General features: G+C 30.6%; 1 protein-coding gene and 1 long non-coding RNA gene across 2 annotated transcripts in view; one reads left to right on the forward strand and one right to left on the reverse strand.

Annotated features, from left to right (window-relative positions):
* Positions 1–867: 867 nt before the first annotated feature.
* The window catches only part of LOC142238424 (uncharacterized), a 122,038-nt gene continuing 99,620 nt past the window's right edge, over positions 868–23,285 (reverse strand). Inside the window, exons 8-10 of the mRNA XM_075310100.1 lie at positions 5,324–5,778; positions 5,116–5,248; positions 868–1,302 (exon numbers count right to left, since the gene is read on the reverse strand). Of these exons, the coding sequence (XP_075166215.1) occupies positions 1,126–1,302; positions 5,116–5,248; positions 5,324–5,778 (765 nt within the window). The 3' untranslated portion in view covers positions 868–1,125. The remainder of the gene's footprint in view (positions 1,303–5,115; positions 5,249–5,323; positions 5,779–23,285) is intronic.
* Positions 13,425–13,965, forward strand: LOC142238504 (uncharacterized). Its single transcript, XR_012722747.1, has 3 exons — positions 13,425–13,687; positions 13,752–13,856; positions 13,922–13,965. It is a non-coding gene; the product is annotated as an uncharacterized LOC142238504 (long non-coding RNA).

The raw sequence follows: 23,285 nt of genomic DNA on the forward strand, positions 1-23,285 counted from the left end.
ACGACGAAACCTACGTCAAAGGCGACTACAAGCAGCTTCCGGGACAGGAGTTTTATATGGCAAAAGGAAGGGGAAAGGTAGCAGTTATTTACCAGCACATAAAAATGTCAAAGTTCGCAAAGAAATATCTGGTTTGGCAAGCCATCTGTACCTGTGGCTTGAAAAGCAGCATTTCCATAGCTTCCGGGACTGTCAATCAAGAAATTTACGCGAAAGTGTGTTTGAATAAACGTCTGCTGCCTTTCCTGAAGAAACACGGTTGTTCCGTACTGTTTTGGCCGGATTTGGCATCTTGCCATTACGGTAAAAAGGCCATGGAGTGGTACGCCGCCAACAACGTGCAGGTGGTTCCCAAGGACAAGAACCCTCCCAACACGCCAGAGCTCCGTCCAATTGAGAAATACTGGGCTATTGTCAAGCGGAACCTAAAGAAGACCAAAAAAACTGCTAAGGACGAGCAGCAGTTCAAGGCAAACTGGCATTCTGCGGCGAAGAAGGTGGACAAGGTGGCTGTACAAAATCTGATGACATGTGTCAAGCGTGAGGCCCGGCAATTCGGATTTGGAAAAGCGAAAGCCTAACTGAATATTTTTACTGAATTTTATTCTAATTGAACTTGAAATAGAAATTTAATTTGATTTTTTAAATAAACGATTTCACCGATTTACACGCGTTTTCCCTTGACCAAATTTTGACCGTATCACCCATTAGGTGGCCACTGAATAGTTCGCTCTGTGTATATTTGTATCTGATATTTTCTTTACAATAATGTCTTCATCTTCTCTGACATATGGCAAAACTTTGTAGAACCAGTCAAGCGAAATACAAAATAATAATAATAATATATTTTAAATTAAAGAAGAAAAATGTTTTTTTTTTCATTGCATTTTTTTATCTGTATATTTACATTAATTTATTTTTATAAAAAAGAAAGTAAACTCTAAATACATCTATAGATGTAAAATAGAAATACAAAAGTATTTTTTTCTTTTAAACTATGTTTTGACATACAATACGAAATTAATTATTTTCTTTTGTTTCCTTTGGTCGAGCACTTAAACAATAAAGACAACTATCAATATGCAACTTAAAAATTAAACAAAAACACACATAAGAATAATACTACTAGTAGTCTAAGTTGCCTTGAGCTCCGGTTATTATGGCATCGATCCATATTCTGGCAGCTGCATCTGATGCTGCCAATAATTGATACATGCGTTTTTTAGTCTTAACAATAAGGGTGCAATGGGGACGGCCACTTTTCGATATATTCAAATGATCCAAATAGACTTCATCAATGGTCTGTTGAAAAAAGGGGAAAAACAAGATATTAGTTTTTGTTATTAGTAAAAAGTTTGGATTGTTTTAAAATTCTTATGTCCAATATACAAAATAATTTATTGACAGTTTACGGAAGAGATTTACATGGGCGACAGGGGTAAACATTGGGGGATCTAATCAGATATCATTAGATTTCACAAAAGGGTCCTCTAGATATGAGCCGATATACCCAGATATGATGATAGAATTGGATATAATTATATGTATATAATTCCATATATATGGCGAGATCTAATATCAGATTCAACTTTACACTTAAAAAACAGTGAACCCACCAGAAAGGATAATGTTGTAACATTTTAACTAAACTCTATTACAAACGTAGATTTTACAATCCCAGCAAAAAAAAATGGAAGTTGTTCCACAACATTTCTTTTAAAAAGCATCCGGGGATCCTCTATTGATTTTTTTCACTTCCGATGCAGTCCTTTAGGAGAAGTATTAGAAAGATCCAAGTTTGCACTACTTTCACATATTGTTCACATATTGAGGATCCAAACTACTTTTTTGGACGATTTTTTTTTGTTGGGAATAATAAATAAATATTTTTCAACGTATTCAAGAAAATTTTCTAGACATAATTATTTTTTATACTTGCTAAATTTTCGTAATTTGAAAGCAAAAATTGGAGCTCACAATTGCAAAAATGAATTTAGTGACATACGAAATTCGAGATGGATGCCCCAGCAAAAAAAAAAAAAAAAAATTGGAAGCTGTTCCACAAACATTTCTTTTAAAGCGCATCCCGGGATCCCCTATCGATTTTGTTTTCACTTCCGATGGAATCTTTTTGGACAAGTCCACAAACATTTCTTTTAAAAAGCATCCCAGGAACCCCTATCGATTTATTTCACTTACGATGCAGCCCTTTTGGACAAGTCTTAGAAAGTACGGAATTAGGCCTTTTAAGTTAAAATTTAATTTTTGGACAATTAAATTTCGCAAAAAAAGAATTGAAAATCGATAAAAAAGTAAAAAAAAAAAATAAATTATTAAAAAAAAAATAAATAAAATTCATCCCCGCTGGTATTTCAAACTGTGCCTTTTGACTTTTTCACTTCCAAGGAAGTTATTTTAAGAAGGTTTTGCAAATTACGATAATTTTTAATTTTTTGTTGATTTTTAATGGAAAAAATAAATTTATAAATTCCAAAAAAAAAAGTATATACGGCCGTAAGTTTGGCCAGGCCGAATCTTATGTACCCTCCACCATGGATTGCGTAGAAACTTCTACGGAAGACTGTCATTCACAATCGAATTACTTGGGTTATGGTATCTTAAAACTTCTTAACATTGTTTTCTAAATTGCGAGTTAGTCCATACATGGTATGGACAAAAAAGGTATGTATAGGTAAGTCTACAAATAATTACGAATCGATATGGACTTTTCCACGGTACGTAGAGACCCAGAATTGAAATATGAGGGTCGCTTATATGAGGGCTATATACAATTATGAACTTGATATGGACCAATTTTTGTGTGATTGGGGATCGATTTATCTGAGGGCTATACATAACTATAGACCGATATGGACCTAGTTAGACATGGTTGTTAACGGCCATATACTAGCACAATGTACCAAATTTCAACCAGATCGGATGAAATTTGCTCCTTCAAGAGGCTCCAAAACCAAATCTCGAGATCGGTTTTTTATGAGGGCTATATATGAGCATGGACTGATATGGACCACTTTTCGCATGGTTGTTAACTATCATATACTACCACCACGTACCAAATTTCAACCAGATCGGATGAATTTTGCTTCTCCAAAAGGCACCAGGGGTCAAATCTGGGAATCGGTTTATATGGGGCTCTATATAAATATGGACTGATATGAACCAATTCCTGCATGGTTGTTGGATACCATATACTAACATCACGTACCAAATTTCAACTGAATCAGATGACTTTTGGTCTTCCAAGAGGCTCCGCAAGCCAAATCTGGGGATCGGTTTATATGGATCGATGTGGACCAATTTTTGCATGGTTGTTAGAGATCATATGCTGACATCATGTACCAAATTTTAGCCGGATCGGATGAAATTTGCTTCTCTTAGAGGCTCCGCAAGCTAAATCTGGAATCGGTTTATATGGGGGCTATATATAATTATGGACCGATGTGGACCGATTTTTGCATGGTCATTAGAGACCACATACTAACACCATGTACCAAATTTCAGCCGAATCGGATGAAATTTGCTTCTCTTAGAGGCTCCGCAAGCCAAATCGGGGGATCGGTTTATATGGGGACTATATATAATTATAAACCGATGTGGACCAATTTTTGCATGGTTGTTAAAGATCATATGCTGACACCATGTACCAAATTTCAGCCGGATCGTATGAAATTTGCTTCTCTTAGGGTCCCCGCAAGCCAAATTTGGGGGTCCGTTTATATGGGGCCTATATGTAAAAGTGGACCGATATGGCCCATTGGCAATACCATCCGAACTACATCAATAAAAACTACTTGTGTCCAGTTTCAAGTCGATAGCTTGTTTCGTTCGGAAGTTAGCGTGATTTCAACAGACGGACAGACGAACGGACATGCTCAGATCGATTCAGAATTTCACCACGACCCAGAATATATATACTTTATGGGGTCTTAGAGCAATATTTCGATGTGTTAAAAGCGGAATGACAAAGTTAATATACCCCCATCCTATGGTGGAGGGTATAAAAATATAAACGATGTATAACATAAAAAATATTTGTTTAGAACAATATTTAATAAAAAAATTGCCGCTGGTGAGATTTGAACCAGCGTACTTTATTTTTTCATTCATAATAATAAAGAACATCTCAGGAAGTAGTTAGAATGCCATACCGTGGTGTCATATTAGGTTCATATCACAAACATTTTAATAGGCGTTTTGAGGCATCGTATTTAATGGCGTTTGTGAATGAGTGTGCTAAGGCGTTCTGTTATGGTGCCAACACAGACAAAAATTTCACGAAAATTTTTCCAATTAAAATTTTAATTGAGTTTTAAAAAATATTCAATTAAAAATTTAATTGATGCAACAAATATTTTAATTGAAACAAAAATCAATCACAAAAATTAATAGTATCAATTAATTTTTTAATTGGATCAATTAATTTTTTAATTGACCTTCAATTAATTTTTTAATTGGATGCAAAGGATCCAAAATTGAGTACTGCCGCCCTATGACAAGCCCATGTAAAATTCATTGGAGATGATCCAATTTTGCTCTACTTCCGGATCACACAATTAGGGATCCAAACTAATTTTTTTGGAAGCTCTTTTTTTTTGCTGGCATGCTAGGGCGTTATGTTATGATGCCAATAGACCCAGGTTCAACCCCCGGTGGAAGCGAAGAAGTTTTTCAATTTGTACAAAATAGATAATAGGAAAATAAGTGTGACAAAAAATACTGATAAAAATTAAAAATGAAATTGGGGAAAAAATTTACTTTGTTTGTTTTTTTGTTTTTTTTTTTTTAATTTCTTCCAAGGCACAACTTCTAAAGGAATGCAATGCATCAAAAAAAAATGCATCCGTCCTGTGTCAAGCCCATGTAAAATTCATTGGAGATGATCCAAGTTTGCACTACTTCCGGATCACACAATTAGGGATCCAAACTACTTTTTTGGAAGCTCCTTTGTTAGAAATTCCTTTGTTTAGAAATTTTAAGAAATTCTGAACTACAATTTTTCAGATATATTCATATCTACCCATATCAAATTAGATATCTCAGTTTTTACTAGGGAAAGTAGACGTTATTTTTTTTCGTTTTTGAGAAAATATTTACCGAAAAATAGGCTCCACCTCGAGGCTTTCGTTCCAATTTGTCAGAGTAATAAATGAAAGCATTTCGTTGGCGATCCAAAACAAACCACCGCTTCGACCATCCATGGAAAGTTGCACCCAACTTATGAAGGTATCTATGAGGGCAAAACAAAAATCAACATAAATTCAATTCAATATCAATGCAATAAAATTTTCAAATCGTTACTTACCCTCTACAACTATTTTTATCCACAAAGACATGCGGGCATAGAGCTATTTGATGACCTGCCGATTCTATATGCTGTCTTAAATCCAAATCTGGTGAAAATATAGGCAAATATCTTGTGAGTGGCCTTTGATGTTTGGGCAGCTGACGTTTACGCTCCCTTGGTTCAGCAACAACAGACTCATTATGATGCTCTCTCAATTGAGCACAGCCATTTATTGAATTCAAACTATCTGGCCGTAATTTATTCGAATCGGAATTTGTATTGTTTAGATGACCATTACTGAGTGTTGATAACTCTATATTGGATTTGCAATTCGATTGATTTGTTAATAATTCACAACTCAATTCTGAATTGGCTTCTGATAGGGGGCGGGATGAGGTGCTATGACGTTTATTTTGTTCCAAATGTTGTACATTCAAATGATTTGTCTCAAATTCTGGTTGTGAATGACGTTGCTAAAGAGGAAGAGAAAAAAAAATAAATATCAGTTTTAACTGTATTATGATATACAAAATAAATATCGATAAATCGTAAAATTAGGGGCCAACTGCCAATGGAGTTTATTTTTAATAAAAATAAAAATTAATAATGATAAAAACAACCAACGCATAGAAGAGGGGCCTAGCAAAAATATGATACAAATGAACGGTAAACAACAACAACTCAAAATATCCACAAAAAAATTACACTGTATCCATACATTATTTTTAAAAATAGTCCACAGGTGAAACAAAATTTTGTGAAGCGTAAAGTGAACGCTTCCTCTGTTTTCCCTATCAGCTGTTGCCACAAACATCTATTTCGGGCACACACATGAACTATTGGGCGAACTTATGAATGAACGAAATTTTGAGAAAATAAAAATTTTGGCTAAATATTTTGGGCAGACATAATTGTAACATTTCAATTTAAAAGTTCCCAGCCTGGAAAAATTATTTTTTTAATCCCTTCAGGGATCTCCCTTCAAGACTCTCTAACTTTTCGATACCATTTATAAATACAATTGGTCCCTTGCTTCAAAGCATGCTTCAGTTTCGGGGATCACCTCTTCATTCGAAGAAAATTTTCGGAAAGTTATAGCTGGAATCTACGAAAGTTATAGCTGGAATCTACGATAAATGCTGAAGTCCAAATAGTGGAATTTTTCAATGTTTTTACAGACTTCTAACAGGGTTGATTTTCTCCTTGAAGCAGCACTTACTATTTCTTCAAAGGCTCTGTTTTTTTTTTAAAGTTCGTTCTTCAAACTGTTTAAAAGATAAAGGGTGATTTTTAAGGTATTATCTTTTTGGCAATACTGGCTGACGCATGTTTTGTGTTACTGTCAAACATCTGACCATCGATTCAAATAAAGATTTCATTCATTCTTCTGTAGCTCTTAAAAAATCACCCTTTACTATAAAATAGTAGCTATACAACAGGATTAGATTTGCTCTGTTTGTATTAAGAGTAAACCTGTTTGCTAATTTCTCAAAAATTCCTGAATTAGTTATGGCGTTCATATATAGTTCTATAGCTAAGCAGTTTAGTAGGCGAAATCAATGCAGAGGCTCCATGAAATAAGTCCCCAAATGTAATAAGTTCCCAAAACTTATTACATTTGGGGACTTATTTCATGGATTAGAGTTTTTTCTTTGGTTAGAGTTTTTTGAATTTCTTCAAGAATTTCAAACATTTATCACCAAAAAATTTGTTTGTTACAAAGTTTTTATTTTTGCAATAAAAAAAAAATTGAAGCACAGCGGTGGTGAAAAAATTGTTAGATTTGGGAAGAATAATTTTACATACGAAAATTTCGTAAGGAATTAACATGAACGAATCAAATTAAATCATCTCGCCCGGCCAGATATCACTAAAGACTATGAACATGTGTAGTGGCCAACACTGAAACATATGTATAGTCAGGCTTGCGGGATTGGTATCTGACATTTTCTTTTCAGTAACTTAGTAGTAGCAATTCCCTTAATCTTCCTTCCTGTCCAATAAGTTCGAATAAATATAGTAATGAAATATATAATATAAAATATAAAAAAATATATATAATATAAAATATAAAAAAAATCGTTTATATCAATCGCTGTTCTTAACATAGCAAAAAAAATTCACGAAAATTTTTCCAATTAAAATTTTAATTGAGTTTTCAAATAAAAAATATTCATTTGATTGATTCAACAAATTTTTTAATTGAAACAAAAATTAATAGAATCAATTGATTTTTAATAACATCATAATGAAATAACTCATGAAAATAGAAAATGAAATAATTGCCTAAAAATCGTTGGTTTTGTTCTCTGGAGGGGAAATGGGTGATATATTTTATTATACCCTCCACCATAGAATGGGGGGTATATTAACTTTGTCATTCCGTTTGTAACACATCGACATATTGCTCTAAGACCCCATAAAGTATATATACTCCGGGTCGTGGTGAAATTCTGAGTCGATCTAAGCATGTCCGTCCGTCTGTTGAAATCACGCTAACTTCCGAACGAAACAAGCTATCGACTTGAAATTTGGCATAAGCAGTTGTTATTGATGTAGGTCGGATGGTATTGCCAATGGGCCATATCGGACCACTTTTGCATATAGCCCCCAAATAAACCGATCCCCAGATTTGGCTTGCGGAGCCTCTTAAGAGAAGCAAATTTTATCCGATCCTGCTGAAATTTGATAAATGGTGTAAGCATATGTTCTCTAACAACCATATATATAGCCCCTATATAAGCCGATCCCCAGATTTGACCTCCGGAGCCTGTTGTTGTCAAAATTTTACTTCTATCGAAAATTTTGTCAAAATTTTACTTCTATCGAAAATTTTGTCAAAATTTTATTTCTATAGAAAATTTTGTCAAAATTTCATTTCTATAGAAAATTTTGTCAAACTTTTATTTCAATCGAAAATTTTTTCAAAATTTTATTTCTACAGAAAATTTTTTCAAAATTTTATTTCTACAGAAAATTTTGACAAAATTTTATTTCTATAAAAAATTTTGTTAAAATTTTATTTCTATAGAAAGTTTTGTCAAAATTTTATTTCTATAGAAAGTTTTGTCAAAATTTTATTTCTATCGAAAATTTTGTCAAAATTTTATTTCTATCGAAAGTTTTGTCAAAATTTTATTTCTATTGAAAATTTTGTAAAAATTTTATTTCTATAGAAATGTTTTCAAATTTTTATTTCTACAGAAAATTTTTTCAAAATTTTATTTCTACAGAAAATTTTGTCAAAATTTTATTTCTATAGAAAATTTTGCCAAAATTTTATTTCTATCGAAAATTTTGTCAAAATTTTATTTCTATCGAAAATTTTGTCAAAATTTTATTTCTATCGAAAATTTTGTCAAAATTTTATTTCTATCGAAAATTTTGTCAAAATTGTATTTCTATCGAAAATTTTTTCAAAATTTTATTTCTACAGAAAATTTTGACAAAATTTTATTTCTATAGAAAATTTTGTCAAAATTTTATTTCTATAGAAAGTTTTGTCAAAATTTTATTTCTATAGAAAGTTTTGTCATAATTTTATTTCTATAGAAAGTTTTGTCAAAATTTTATTTCTATCGAAAATTTTGTCAAAATTTTATTTCTATCGAAAGTTTTGTCAAAATTTTATTTCTATCGAAAGTTTTGTCAAAATTTTATTTCTATCGAAAGTTTTGTCAAAATTTTATTTCTATAGAAAATTTGTCAAAATGTTAATTCTATAGAAAATTTTGCCAAAATTTTATTTCTATAGAAAATTATGTCAAAATGTTAATTCTATAGAAAATTTTGCCAAAATTTTATTTCTATAGAAAATTTTTTCAAAATTGTATTTCTATAGAAAATTTTATCGATTTTTTTTTCTATAGAAAATTTTATCGAATTTTATTTCTATAGAAAATTTTTTCAAAATTGTATTTCTATAGAAAATTTTATCGAATTTTTTTTCTATAGAAAATTTTATCGAATTTTTTTTCTATAGAAAATTTTGTCAAAATTTTATTTCTATATAAAATTTTGTCAAAATTTTATTTCTATAGAAAATTTTGTCAAAATGTTATTTCTATAGAAAATTTTTTCAAAATTTTATATCTATAGAAAATTTTGTCAAAATTTTATGTCAAAAAAAAATTTGGCAAAATTTTATTTCTATAGAAAATTTTGTCAAAATTTTATTTCTATGGAAAATTTTGTCAAAATTTAATTTCTATAGAAAATTTTGTCAAAATTTTATTTCTATAGAAAATTTTGTCAAAATTTTATTTCTATAGAAAATTTTGTCAAAATTTTATGTCTATAGAAAATTTTGTCAACATTTCATTTCTATAAAAAAAAAAAATATATCTATAAAAAATTTTGTCAAACTGAATTATATACGTATTTAACCGGCCTTTTTTTTGTTTAATATATACCCCGTATGTATTAACTTACAATTTAGAAGACGGTGCTAAGAAGTTTAAGATACCTTGCCATCGACAAATGTTACCGCAACCCAAGTAATTCGATTGTGGATGACTGTCTTTAGTAGAAGTTTGTACGCAATCCATGGTGGTGTTTTCCATTTTATTGTAGCTTATTCATTTTATTATTTTATTTACGGTAACTTATTACATTAATCCTTTTTATTTCTGTAAAATACCATATATACCGGTTCAGTTATAGTTCTTAAGATACACTTCACCAGTAGAATTTTTACAATTTCGATTTGTTAAAAAAAAAAATAATGATGGCTCCTCTGAACTTTCAAATTTTTCTCACTTGTTCGTATATAGAAATGGTGTAATTTGACAAACCTAATATGGTAAGAGCTAATTTGTGCAAACACCCCAAAGCAGTTATCACATCATTTGACCAGAATAGTTTTCTACGATATATAAATTTATAGACGCTTTCATAGTTAATACGAAAAACAACATTGTTATTTATTTGAAAAATGACAACTTTAATATCAAAGGATTTTTGTTTTGAAAATGGAAATGGATTTACGTCACTAAGTAGATCATGTGGACGATATTTTTTTTTACCGATTCAACAACAATTGAGGTTGGCCCATACGATTGGCGAACTTACTAAAATAATAATATGATGATGACAGCAATGACGTTGTGATTGCTGTTCAGGACGCCGTTTCTTTACAAAAGTTGTCCAACCAGGCATTACGAATTTTTTTTATCACTATATCTTTTGCTATGCTTGTAAGCAATTTATTCACACTTATATTTGCAATCCACCCACAAATTATTTAATTAATATTAATTTTTCGCAACAAAGGCAAAAAATCCACACCAAGTTATGAAAAACGGCAATCACAATACGTACTCGGCGTATGTGACCAGCGCGTATTCTCTCTGGTCACAAACTAAAACTATGGGCATCATCATTATTATTTATCCAGATCTTTAATTTAGAATATTTTATTTTTTGCGTTTTTCGTTTTCTCGTAAAGAATGTGACAGAGGTGGCAAAGGAGTCACCTCAATGCCAAAGATCTCATCAGATGAACAGAGAGATGAAGACAGAGAGAGCAAAGAAATGTTCACCATTTGTCAACGGAAATATGCTCGTAGCAGTTTTGTTCTTATGCTCTTGTCAACCAAGTGTGTACTTGAATGTTATTGGCAAAACACACACTCAATTTGCAAATACACTGATAAATATTTTAGTGAATAGTCATTAAATCATTTTTACTCAATTCACTCATAGCGTATGGCGATAAATACATTTTAACATTTTAACAATTTTCAACTCCAAATATTTCCAAAAATAAAAAAAATCAATTTGATAAAAGGAACACTGAAAAAACAGTGTTCCACCACCTTCCTGGTGGGATGAAAATTTTGATTATTTTTAGAAAATTTAAACTAAACAGTATTACGCTGACATCACGCCGGTAGCTTGTAGCTTGAAGGAAAAAATTGGAGTTAAAAATTGCAAGAATATCTTTAGTGCTGCACGAAGTTCAATATGGGTGCATTTGTAGTAAAATTTACAAATTTTAACAAAACAAGTATACACGGCCGTAAGTTCGGCCAGGCCGAATCTTATGTACCCGCCACCATGGATTGCGTAGAAACTTCTACGAAAGACTGTCATCCACAAATTTCAACTAACTCGGATGAAATTTGCTCCTTCAAGAAGCTCCAAAACCAAATCTCGGGATCGGTTTATAAGGGGGCTATAAATGATTATGGACTGATATGGACCACTTTTGACATGGTTGTTAAATATCATATACTACCACCACGTACCAAATTTCAACCAGATCGGATGAATTTTGCTTCTCCAAAAGGCACCGTAGGTAAAATCTGGCGATCGGTTTATATAGGAGCAATATATAATTATGGACTGATAGGAACCAATTCCTGCATAGTTGTTGGATACCATATACTAACCTCACGTACCAAATTTCAACCGAATGGGAAGAATTTTGCTCTTCCAAGATGCTCCGGAGGTCAAATCTGGGGATCGGTTTATATGGGGCCTATATATAATTATGGACCGATATCGACCAATTTTTGCATGGGTGTTTGAGGCCATATATAAATATCACGTACCAAATTTCAACTGAATCAGATGAATTTTGGTCTTCCAAGAGGCTCCGGAGGTCAAATCTGGTGATCGGTTTATACGGGGGCTATATATAATTACGGACCGATATGGACCAATTTTTGCATGGTCATTAGAGACCATATACTAACATCATGTACCAAATTTCAGCTGGATCGGATGAAATTTGTTTCTCTTAGAGGCTCTGCAAACCAATTCGGGGGATCGGTTTATATGGGGGCTATATATAAATATGGACCGATGTGGACCAATTTTTGCATGGTTTTTAGAGACCATATACCAACATTATGTACCAAATTTCAGCCGGATCGGATGAAATTTGCTTCTCATACAGGATCCGCAAGCCAAATTTGGGGGTCCGTTTATATGGGGGCCATACGTAAAAGTGGACCGATATGGCCCATTTGCAATACCATCCGACCTACATCAATAACAACTACTTGTGCCAAGTTTCAAGTCGATAGCTTGTTTCGTTCGGAAGTTAGCGTTATTTCAACAGACGGACGGACGGACATGCTCAGATCGACTCAGAATTTCACCACGACCCAGAAAATATATACTTTATGGGGTATTAGATCAATATTTCGATGTGTTACAAACGGAATGACAAAGTTAATATACCCCCCATCCTATGGTGGAGGGTATAATAATGAACTCTTCTGTTAGAAGTAGGTTAGGTTAGGTGATGTCCATTGAGTGGTGAACTTCTCTCTTATCATTGAGTGCTGCCAGATTCCATGTTAAGCTCAATGACAAGGGACCTCCTTTTTATAGCCGAGTCCGAACGGCGTTCCACATTCCAGTGAAACCACTTAGAGAAGCTTTGAAACCCTTGGAAATGTCACCAGCATTACTGAGGTGGGATAATCCACCGCTGAAAAACTTTTTGGTGTTCGGTCGTAGCAGGAATCGAACCCACGACCCTGTGTAAGCAAGGCGGGCATGCTAACCATTGCACCACGGTGGTGAGAAGTACGAATTTAGTAAATTTTTATGCTTCATTTGTGTACAATTTTTTTTCGTTCTTTAGTTCGTTTAACTAACATTCCGTACACAAAAATTATTAGAGCAACGGAAATTTTCTCCAAACATAATAATTCTGAACTAAAATAAAGTTAAATTGGCTTTAGTGAAATAGAGGGTTCACTTTTTTTATTGTTGAAAATATTATAATGGGAAAGAATTAAGGTTTTCAGAAAACACGTTTGTAATTTAGTGTTTATTTAGAGCATTTACTCTCAGAAACAATTTAAAAAAAAATTTCTATAGCGATTTAACTTTATTTAGTTTATTAGTTGAGCAAACAAAAGTTGCAAATACCATGTAAATGGATGGAGGATACGTAAATCGATTTTTTGTCCTGTATATATTCTAAATTATATCATTTGTTTTTATTTGCAGTAATATGCACATGTGGAAAAATAATTTATTGCTGAGAGTGAACAGAGAGTGTATAAAAATTGTTGATGCTAGCCCAATAAACACAGGATGAGCGTTTTTCAAATGCAACAACTTTTCAGTTTGAGGGTAAATATAATTTTTAACATAAATTCAACTTGACTTGAAATAGCTCATCTTCAATACATCTTCAAATTGTTTGCGTATTACTTCCAATTTGCCAAAATGTTGACAAAATCTTTGAAAAGGTGTTGAAGATAATATGAGAAAACTTTGACAAAACACTACCCTAAAATGCAACGAAAAAACCATGTGGTTTTCAATACTTATTTGCGCAACGAAGTTCGTGGTCAATTGCAAGAAATTAAAAAAAAATGGAAAATTTTAGACAAATAACCAAATAGTTTATAAAAATAGGTAAGTGAAAATAAGAAATGGAATAAAACTTTAAGGAAGTCACTAAATGTATATCTCTTTGCAGAAAACTAAAATTATGGATTCTACGTTCTTGAAAACATTAAAAAGCTGGCCGATGAAAAATGGTGGACAATTAACTGGAACTGCTTCAAATAGTTTATAATAATTGGTACGTCAATATGAAAAATTAAATCAACACTTTAGAGAAGTCACTAAATTTAAATCTCTTTGCAGAAAACTAAAATCTTTGGATGCTACATTCTTGCAAACATTAAGAAGCTGACCAATGAAAAATGAGTGGCTTATCGACAAGAAAAAGTTTCCAGAAACATTACAAGTGCAACCAATTAAAATTGTTAAAAACAAAAAATTGTTGAAATCAACAACTTCTGGATGAAAATGTGCATCACATCGTCAGTTTAATTCATATGTTATTATCAGTTTAAAATGGATATTTTGTGAATTCCTTCTGCTGGAAATCAATTCTAACACGCGGTCCAGTACGTTCCTAATTTCAAATTGCCCCCATGTTAATAAATTTTAATGCTGTTTTATGACACCAAAAAGAAGGAAATCGAAGTGTTACTAATAATGTTTAAGATATTTAAAGTTTTGTTGTTTGTTTTTTTTTTTTTTTTGTTCTTATTTGTTGAAATGTTTAATAAGATTATTATTTATCAATTGGTATTGTAGTGTATTATGCAGTGTAGTGTATTATTACATATTTTATTTTGATGAAAATGAATAAATTATACAAAATTCATAGAATTTTGGCTTTGACTTTCAATTTGAAGTGGGGATATCATTCATACAAATTTAGGTTGAAAAGTATTTGCAACGATGTTAATTTTGAATTTGACTCGCATCGAAAATTGTTTGACAAATTATTGAGTAGCGATGCATTTCAATTTGAGGATAACACTTGAGATATTATTGCTAATGTGTTGAATTTCACTGTTGAGGGTAATGTCTGTTTTTTGTTGAGAACGCGATTTTCTCAACAATTTCTCAACTTGAATATTACCCTAATCCTTTGAAAAAATGTTTGAAAAATTGTTGAAATTTAGCATTTTTCAAACGTTTATGTTTATTGGGAGTAATTACAAGCGCAAATAAAAATGAACTACACACAGAAAAGGAATATGATCATCTCAAACATGTTTCAAGAGCAAATGTTCAGTTCTTGACCGTTTGACGCTTTCACTTCCCTGGAAGTTCGTTTGAGATGATTTTGTAAATTACAATAATTTTTATTTATTTATTTTTTGATTTTTAAGGGAAAAAATAAATTGCAAAAATTAGATAATAGGAAAATAAAAGTGGTACAAAAGAGCTGATAAAAATAAAAAGAATGAAATTGGAAAAAAATTTTGCTTTTTTGGTTTCATCCAAATGAACTTCCAAGGTACAACTTTTAAAGCAATGCAAAGGATCCAAAAATGGAGTACTTCTGCCCTATGACAAGCCCATGTAAAATTCAAGTTGACACTACTTCACAGAAAAAAAAATACATCACCAAAATATTTCCAATTAAAAAGTTGATTAATGTTGATTTTTTTTTTAAATTAATAAATTGATTGATACAATTAACTTTTTAATCAAGATAGAAACATTAAGTTAATGATTGAAAATTTAAAATTTTTTAATTAAAACAAGTATATATGGCCATAAGTTCGGCCAGACCGAATCTTATGTACCCTCCACCAAGGTTAGCGTAGACACTTCTACGAAAGACTGTCATCCACAATCTAATTACTTGGGTTGTAGTATCTTAAATCGTTTTCTAAATTGTGAGTTAGTCCATACGCGGTATATATTGGACAAAAAAAGGTATGTATAGGTAAGTCTACAAATAATTACGAATCGATATGAACTTTTGCACGGTACGTAGGGAGCCAGAATTGCAATGTGGTGGTCGCTTATATGGAGGCTATATAAAATTATGAATTTGATATGGACCAATTTTTGTGTAATTGGGGATCGATTTATCTGAGGGTTATATATAACTATAGACCGATATAAACCTAGTTGGGCATGGTTTTTAACGGCCGTATAATAGCACAATGTACCAAATTTCAACTGACTCGGATGAAATTTGCTATTCCATATCAGTTCATAATCATATATAGAGCCTCTTGGAGGAGCAAATTTCATCCGAGTCAGTTGAAATTTGCTCCTCCAAGAGGCTCTATATATGATTATGAACTGATATGGACCACTTTTGGCATGGTTGTTAAATATCATATGCTACCACCACGTACCAAATTTCAACCAGATCGTATGAATTTTGCTTCTCCAAAAGGCACCGGAGGTCAAATCTGGGGATCGGTTTATATGGGGGTTATATATAATTATGGACTGATATGAACCAATTCATGCATGGTTGTTGGATACCATATACTCACATCACGTACCAAATTTCAACCGAATCGGATGAATTTTGCTCTTCCAAGGGGCTCCGGAGGTCAAATCTGGATATCGGTTTATATGGGGGCTATATATAGAATTATGGACCGATTTCGACCAATTTTTGCACGGGTGTTTGAGGCTATATACTAAAACCACGTACCAAATATCAACTGAATCAGATGAATTTTGGTCTTCCAAGAGGGTCCGGAGGTCAAATCTGGTGATCGGTTTATATGGGGGCTATATGCAATTATGCACCGATGTGGACCAATTTTTGCATGGTCATTAGAGCCCATATACTAAATTTCAGACGGATCGGATGAAATTTGCTTCTCTTAGAGGTTCTGCAAGACAAATATAGCCCCCATATTAACGGAATCCCAGTTAATATGGGGCTATACGTAAAAGTGGACCGTGGCCCATTTGCAATACCATACGACCTACATCAATAACAACTACTTGTGTCAAGTTTCAAGTCGATAGCTTGTTTCGTTCGGAAGTTAGCGTGATTTCAACAACGGACGGACAACAAGAATGGACGGACATGCTCAGATCGACTCAGAATTTCACCACGACCCAAAATATATATAATTTATGGGGTCTTAGAGCAATATTTCGATGTGTTACAAAAAATGTGTTTTTCTTTGTTAGACCGGGGACTTATCAGCCAACCTGTTAATATACTCCCATCCTATGGTGGAGGTTATAAAAATGAATGGTCACGATTTTCGCAACCATGTGATGGCCTAAAATTCTATCATTTAAATATAGGAACATGTTTTTCGTTCTTGAGAACCCTTAAAATGCTTATTGTCATCAAATTTTCTTTTGACTGTTTCGTATTTCAACATCCCCATCAATTTCCTTTATTGGACTAATTATTACTGATTAAATTACTGATTCCAACAATTAGATGATGTTGGTAAGTTCTTCAAAAATCCAACTCTTTATAGAAAGTTCTACACGGAAATTCCAAATTTGATGGGCAAGAAGGTTTTGGTTTTCCCAAATCTGATTTTGAACATAACATTGCACAAAAATGAGCTGACTTTAAAATGTATCTGTTTAAAACATAAATCACTAAAAAACGTTTCCATTTCCAAATTTTTTTGTCTATGTACACAACAAAAATCAGAATTACGTTATTATTATAAACAGCCAAAGTATTGTTTGAACTTAATTAAAATATTTTAGGGGCGTTGAACTACTACAAAAAGACAGTCCGCATAGATCAAACACTAATTAATTTAGTTATCTTTAAAAATTTACTTATAACATATTGTTTCTATATTCAAAAGATACTAAAAAGTCTCTATCTTACAATGTGCACAAATTGTGGATAACTATAACGCATTGCGTTTGGTCGACTTCGCGTTAAATGGGTAATCCAAATCATTTTGTTCTTTTTTATCTCTGTTTTTAAATATTTAATTTAATTTAAAGTAAAAAAATCTCTTTATTGATCCGTCACAAAATTTAATTTAATCCAAACACCGCGATTATCCGAATTTAACTAAAATTTGCGCCGTTTCCAGAGTTCTACAGGTTGTGTTCTATTCGTTGGCAGCCTGTTTACCTTGAGTGTAAACAGTGAATTATGGTTAATACGTTTGCGGTTGAGAAGACTATGCGAAAAGATTTGTTGCAAGAATTTTACATGGGAACAGAATTTCACAAGATCGTTAACGTCCTCTTGAATACACATACTGTGATAGTGAATAATTTTTTTCTCCACGATCAATTGATTGGCATGAATTTGAGGCAATACAAAGAGGCCTCGATTAAGGTCGAATTTTATATGCCCTTCAGCAAAACGTATACGAGTAATTATTTGGTATTTGTGTTTACATTTCAATTTGTTTAAATAAATATGGAGATTTTGACATTCGATATTTCCTCTAGGAATATAGAAGTCGAAAGGCGACATTTCGAATAATTGGCTTTTTGTAAAAAAAATTGTTCTTTTGTAATTTTCCTTCAAAATACATACACACCAAAAAAATTAATTACAAGTTGTTTCTACCAGTGTATGCCTAAAGTGAAACATAACATGTCTGAATAATACAAACAATATTTTGTTTGAAGCAATTTTGTCAAATCCAGCAAGCTGCAATAAGATCAAGATTTCGAACCACAACACCAACAGATTGGTGATCGTCTTCCAAATGCTGGAGACATAGAAATGGGAGTTCGGAGTTCCTTGTATTTATGAACGAAAATTTACGTCTAAATATTCAAGTTGTTGACAAATTTTTCCATAAAGAAAAAAAAAATTGACAAAATGTTCTACATAGACAAAAAATTTTGATAAAATTTTCTATCGAAATAAAATTTTGATAAAACAAAGTTTTGAATAACAATAAAATTTTGAAAAAATATTCCATAGAAATAAAATGTGGACAAAATTGTCTAAAGAAATAAAATTTTCACAAAATTTTCACAGAAAACAAATTTTGATCAAAATTTTCTATAGAAATAAAATTTTGACAAAATTTTCTATAGAAATAAAATTTTGACAAAATTTTCTTTAGAAATAAAATTTTAATAAGTTTTTGTCTATAGAAATAAAATTTTGAGAAAATTGTCTATAGAAATAAAATTTTAAAAAAATCTTCTACAGAAATTAAATTTTGAGAAAAATTTCTATAGAAATAAAATTTTGACAAAATTTTCTATAGAAATAAAATTTTGACAAAATTTTCTATATAAATAAAATTTTGACAAAATTTTCTATAGAAATAAAATTTTGACAAAATTTTCTATAGAAATAAAATTTTGACAAAATTTTCTATAGAAATAACATTTTGACAAAATTTTCTATAGAAATAAAAATTTGACAAAATTGTCTATAAAAATAAAATTTTGACAAAATTTTCTATAGAAATAAAATTTTGACAAATTTTCTATAGAAATAAAATTTTGACAAAATTTTCTATAGAAATAAAATTTTGACAAAATTTTCTATAGAAATAAAATTTTGACAAAATTTTCTATAGAAATAAAATTTTGACAAAATTTTCTTTAGAAATAAAATTTGAATAAGTTTTTGTCTATAGAAATAAACTCTTGAGAAAATGTTCTATAGAAATAAAATTTTGACAAAATTTTGTATAGAAGTAAAATTTTGACAAAATTTTCTATAGAAATAAAATTTTGACAAAATTTTCTATAGAAATAACATTTCGACAAAATTTTCTAGAGAAATAAAATTTTGACAAAATTTTCTAGAGAAATTGAGTTTTAGCTAAATCCCATATATAAGTACAATTTTGTTAAAAAAGATAAAACCGATTTCTCAAAAAACTTCCCCACAAAAACCCCCAAATTTATGAAATTCCCCTACAAATCTTCATGTCCCCAACTCAGAAATGTCGTCCCCATTCACAAAAAAAAATATCCCCTATTTGCGGAAAAATCCCCAATACTCGCAACACTGACTTAGATTATTCAGTCCATATATGCTTGAAGAAGAATGTGAAGTATATGTTAGAGAAGTGACTTTTTTGAGGGCGTACGTGAATCGACTTTTCAAAAATTTGAATAGGGATACAAAAGCCGAAAAAGTCAAAGATTACATTTAATAAACTTTAAATTCGATTAATCATCATTTGGTACTTTGTCAAAAAAAAAAAACAAAAAATATATCCAAGTCGACTCTTTGTAATCTTCAAATTAGTTTAATGGATTTTTTTTTTTAATTGTGAAAATCGACTTTTGATGTTGGCCAAAAAACGAAAAAGTTTGTATAGGGATACAAACGCCAAAAATCGACTTTTTTTAAAGAAAACAACTGTTTTTAATCCTTAAATTCGATTACTTGAGTTTTGATATTTTTGAAAATCGATTATTCGAACTTTGATTTTGGTCACAATCAATTTGTAAAAAAAAACTCGATTAATCGACCATTGAAGAAAAACAGACAAAGTAGAATTTGAAGTAAAAGATCGAAAATCTATACCGAAATCGACTTTTCCAAATTTTGAATAAGGATACAAAAGTCTAAGCCGATTTTTTTATAATTTTAAATTTAAATTCGGTTAATCGTTATAATTTTGTAATAGTAAACAAACTCGACTAGACTTCCGTTAAAGAAAAAAGCCACAAAAAGCAAATTGAAGTTAAAGATCGGAAGTCGATATGCAAAAGTCGAATGCCGGCATTTTTTAAGTTTAAAAAGACGAAAAGTCAATAGTCATTAATGTGGAAGCCGATTTTTTTTAATTAAAAAAAAAATTACAAAAAAATATAATAAGAAGTATATTTTTAGCAAAATCAAATGTAAACCTTTACAAAATTTAAAAAATAAAAAAATCGACTTTTCCAAATACAAAAGTCTACAAACTACATTTCCCTTTTGCCAAAAAAGTCGAGGAAGACTTTTTGAAATCTTCAAATTCCTTTAATCGACTTTTGGTAATTGTTAAAATTGACTTTTGATGTTGACCAAAACGGCTTTAACGAAAAAATCGAAAAGTCGAAATCGAATTAAAAGGCGAATATGAATATGAAAGACTAGCCGGTTTAACCGAAATTAAAAAGTTGAAGTCGAATTTTCCAAATTAAAGAAAAAAAAGTCAAAATATCAAAAATCGACTGTTCCAATTTTTTAAGAAGTCGTTACTTAAAAAGTCGTATATTCCAAATGTTCAAAAAGTCGAAAGGTCGAAAATTTGACTTTTTGATTCTGAGTACAGTCCTTAATATTGAAAGGTGACTTTTTGTTTCTCTTTACAAATCCTAATTTAAAACCCGAAAAAAATATTTGCTTGGCCAGAGAATGTCGAACAATAACAATTGTAATAAAAATTCATTTACAATTTATATTTTTACAAAACTCAAAAAAAAAACCTTTACAAAATTTGAAAAATGAAAAACTCGACTTTTCCAAATAGAAACTTATACAATCTACATTTCCATTTTTGCCATAAAAAAAATCCAAGACAACCTTTTGAAATCTTCAAATTCGATTAATCGATTTTTCATAATTGTTAAAATCGGCTTTATCGAAAAAATCGAAAAGTCGACATCGAATTAAAAGGCGAATATGAATATGAAAGAATAGCCGGTTTAACTGCAACTAAAAAGTTGAAAGTCGACTTTTCCAAACCTAAAAAAATGTTAAAATACAAAAAAGTCGACTTTTCCAATTTTTTAAAAAATCGTAAACTTGAAAAGTCTACCTTTCAAAAATTTAAAAAAAAATTCGAAAACTTGAAAAGTCGACTTTTCCAAATGTTGGAGTAGTTTTTATTGTAATTTAACCTATATCGGCCCATGGCTTCCGACTCTTTGATTCAGAGTACAACCCCCAAACGTGAAAGACGGTTTCTATTTCTTTACCAATTAAAAAATTAATTGATCCAATTAAAAAATTAATTGATACTATTAATTTTTGTGATTGATTTTTGTTTCAATTAAAAAATTTGTTGAATCAATTAAATTTTTAATTGAATATTTTTTAAAACTCAATTAAAAATTTAATTGGAAAAATTTTCGTGAATTTTTTTCTGTGTAAAGTTTGTAAGGTTCGAGCTCATGTTGTAATACAACAAATAAAATCTTAGTTTTTATAGAGTTGCATTTTCAAATCTTTCCAATATTTCGAACACGATGGTTCGTTGTTCGAAACTTGCTCTAAACTTACTCGCCACTAAATACGTTTAAGTTTACACTGACAAATAATTTTAACTTCCTGGTGTAGGGCTCATTGAAGAGCAAAGCTATTACAGTAGCCGAAAAAATTTTATTTACCCTCAAGAAACAAAAAAAAAAAACCCGTGTTTCTATTTCTTCCACAAAAAATACAATAATATATAGGAAGAAAATATATGTGTGTATGGAGAAATTCACATGTGGCCAAATTGAAAAAAAATTTAATTTTTAACCATCGCAAAAAAATAAACATTTTTTGTCTGTTATAAACATATCAATAAACTCGGCAAATAAAGACTCATTAAAATGGTCTATCGAAAAGAAGTACGTAGTAAATAAATTCGACTATTTGTGTTTGCAAATAGCCTGAGAATATTTGTTTTGGAGAAATTCTGCGAAATGTGGGCAATTCCAATAGATTTAATTGATTTGCGCTAAAATTCTCCAAATTAAAATGGAAAACGCCTAACTTTTTGTTCATTCATAAAGGTAAATGGGTGTCTGCCTCCGAGTCTGAAATGACTTTTTAATTGTATTCAATTATTTTATTTTTTATTAGCTATGATTTTTTTGTTACTAAGCTATAAAAAAATTTAAACAAATATATATATAAATTTATTCTATATTTTTATAGCATATTTTTGGTCAAATGTATTTGAAAAGTTACACAGAAAAAAAATTTTACGAACATTTATCCAATTAAAATCTTAATTGAGTTTTAAAAAATAATCAATTAAAAATTTAAATTATTCAACAAATTGTTTAATTGAAACAAAAATCAATCACACAAATTGTTTGTATCAATTAATTTTTAATTGACTCTCAATTAATTTTTTAACTGATACTATCGTTTCTGTCATTAAAGACATTTCAATTAAAAAATTAATTGGATTAATTAATTTCGTGATTGAATGAGAAAACATTTTTTGTGTGTAGACATTTAAGTTTAATATAATATAATATAATAATCATTGAATTAAACCATTGAATTAAAATAATTGCATACTTTTAGGCGATATACGTGAAAATCATTACCATATGAGAAAGGACTAGTAGTTACAAAAATAATATTTGAGACGTAAACTCGATTTATAAGAACGATTATATAAGAACAAAAAAGTCGAACTCGAGAAATCTACAAACATCGACTAATTGCCTTTTTTATTTTATCAAGTCAAATCGACCAAATCGACTAATCGAACTTTAAAAACATTGAATTTGAAGATGGATATTAAGTGCTAGTTTAGCCGTTAAAATAAAATATATCAATAAAAACAGAATACAATTGACAATTTTTATTATAACTTGATAAATGAATTATTAAAAGAAAGTAACCATGAAAAATGGCAATTTTAGCTCGATGATGCACTTTTCCTTATCGGCCTTAACTTGAAAGGAGAGAGTGATGTAGCCTCAAAATGTAGAAAATCGCCACATCAAAAGTCAACTTTTCCATAATCGCAAAAATTGGAAAGTCTACTTTATCAAAATGTCAACAGTCGAACAAATCTCCTAATCGGGACAGTGGAGTGTATCC

Source organism: Haematobia irritans, chromosome 1 (assembly GCF_050003625.1).
Source record: "Haematobia irritans isolate KBUSLIRL chromosome 1, ASM5000362v1, whole genome shotgun sequence".
Taxonomy (NCBI): Eukaryota; Metazoa; Arthropoda; class Insecta; order Diptera; family Muscidae; genus Haematobia; species Haematobia irritans.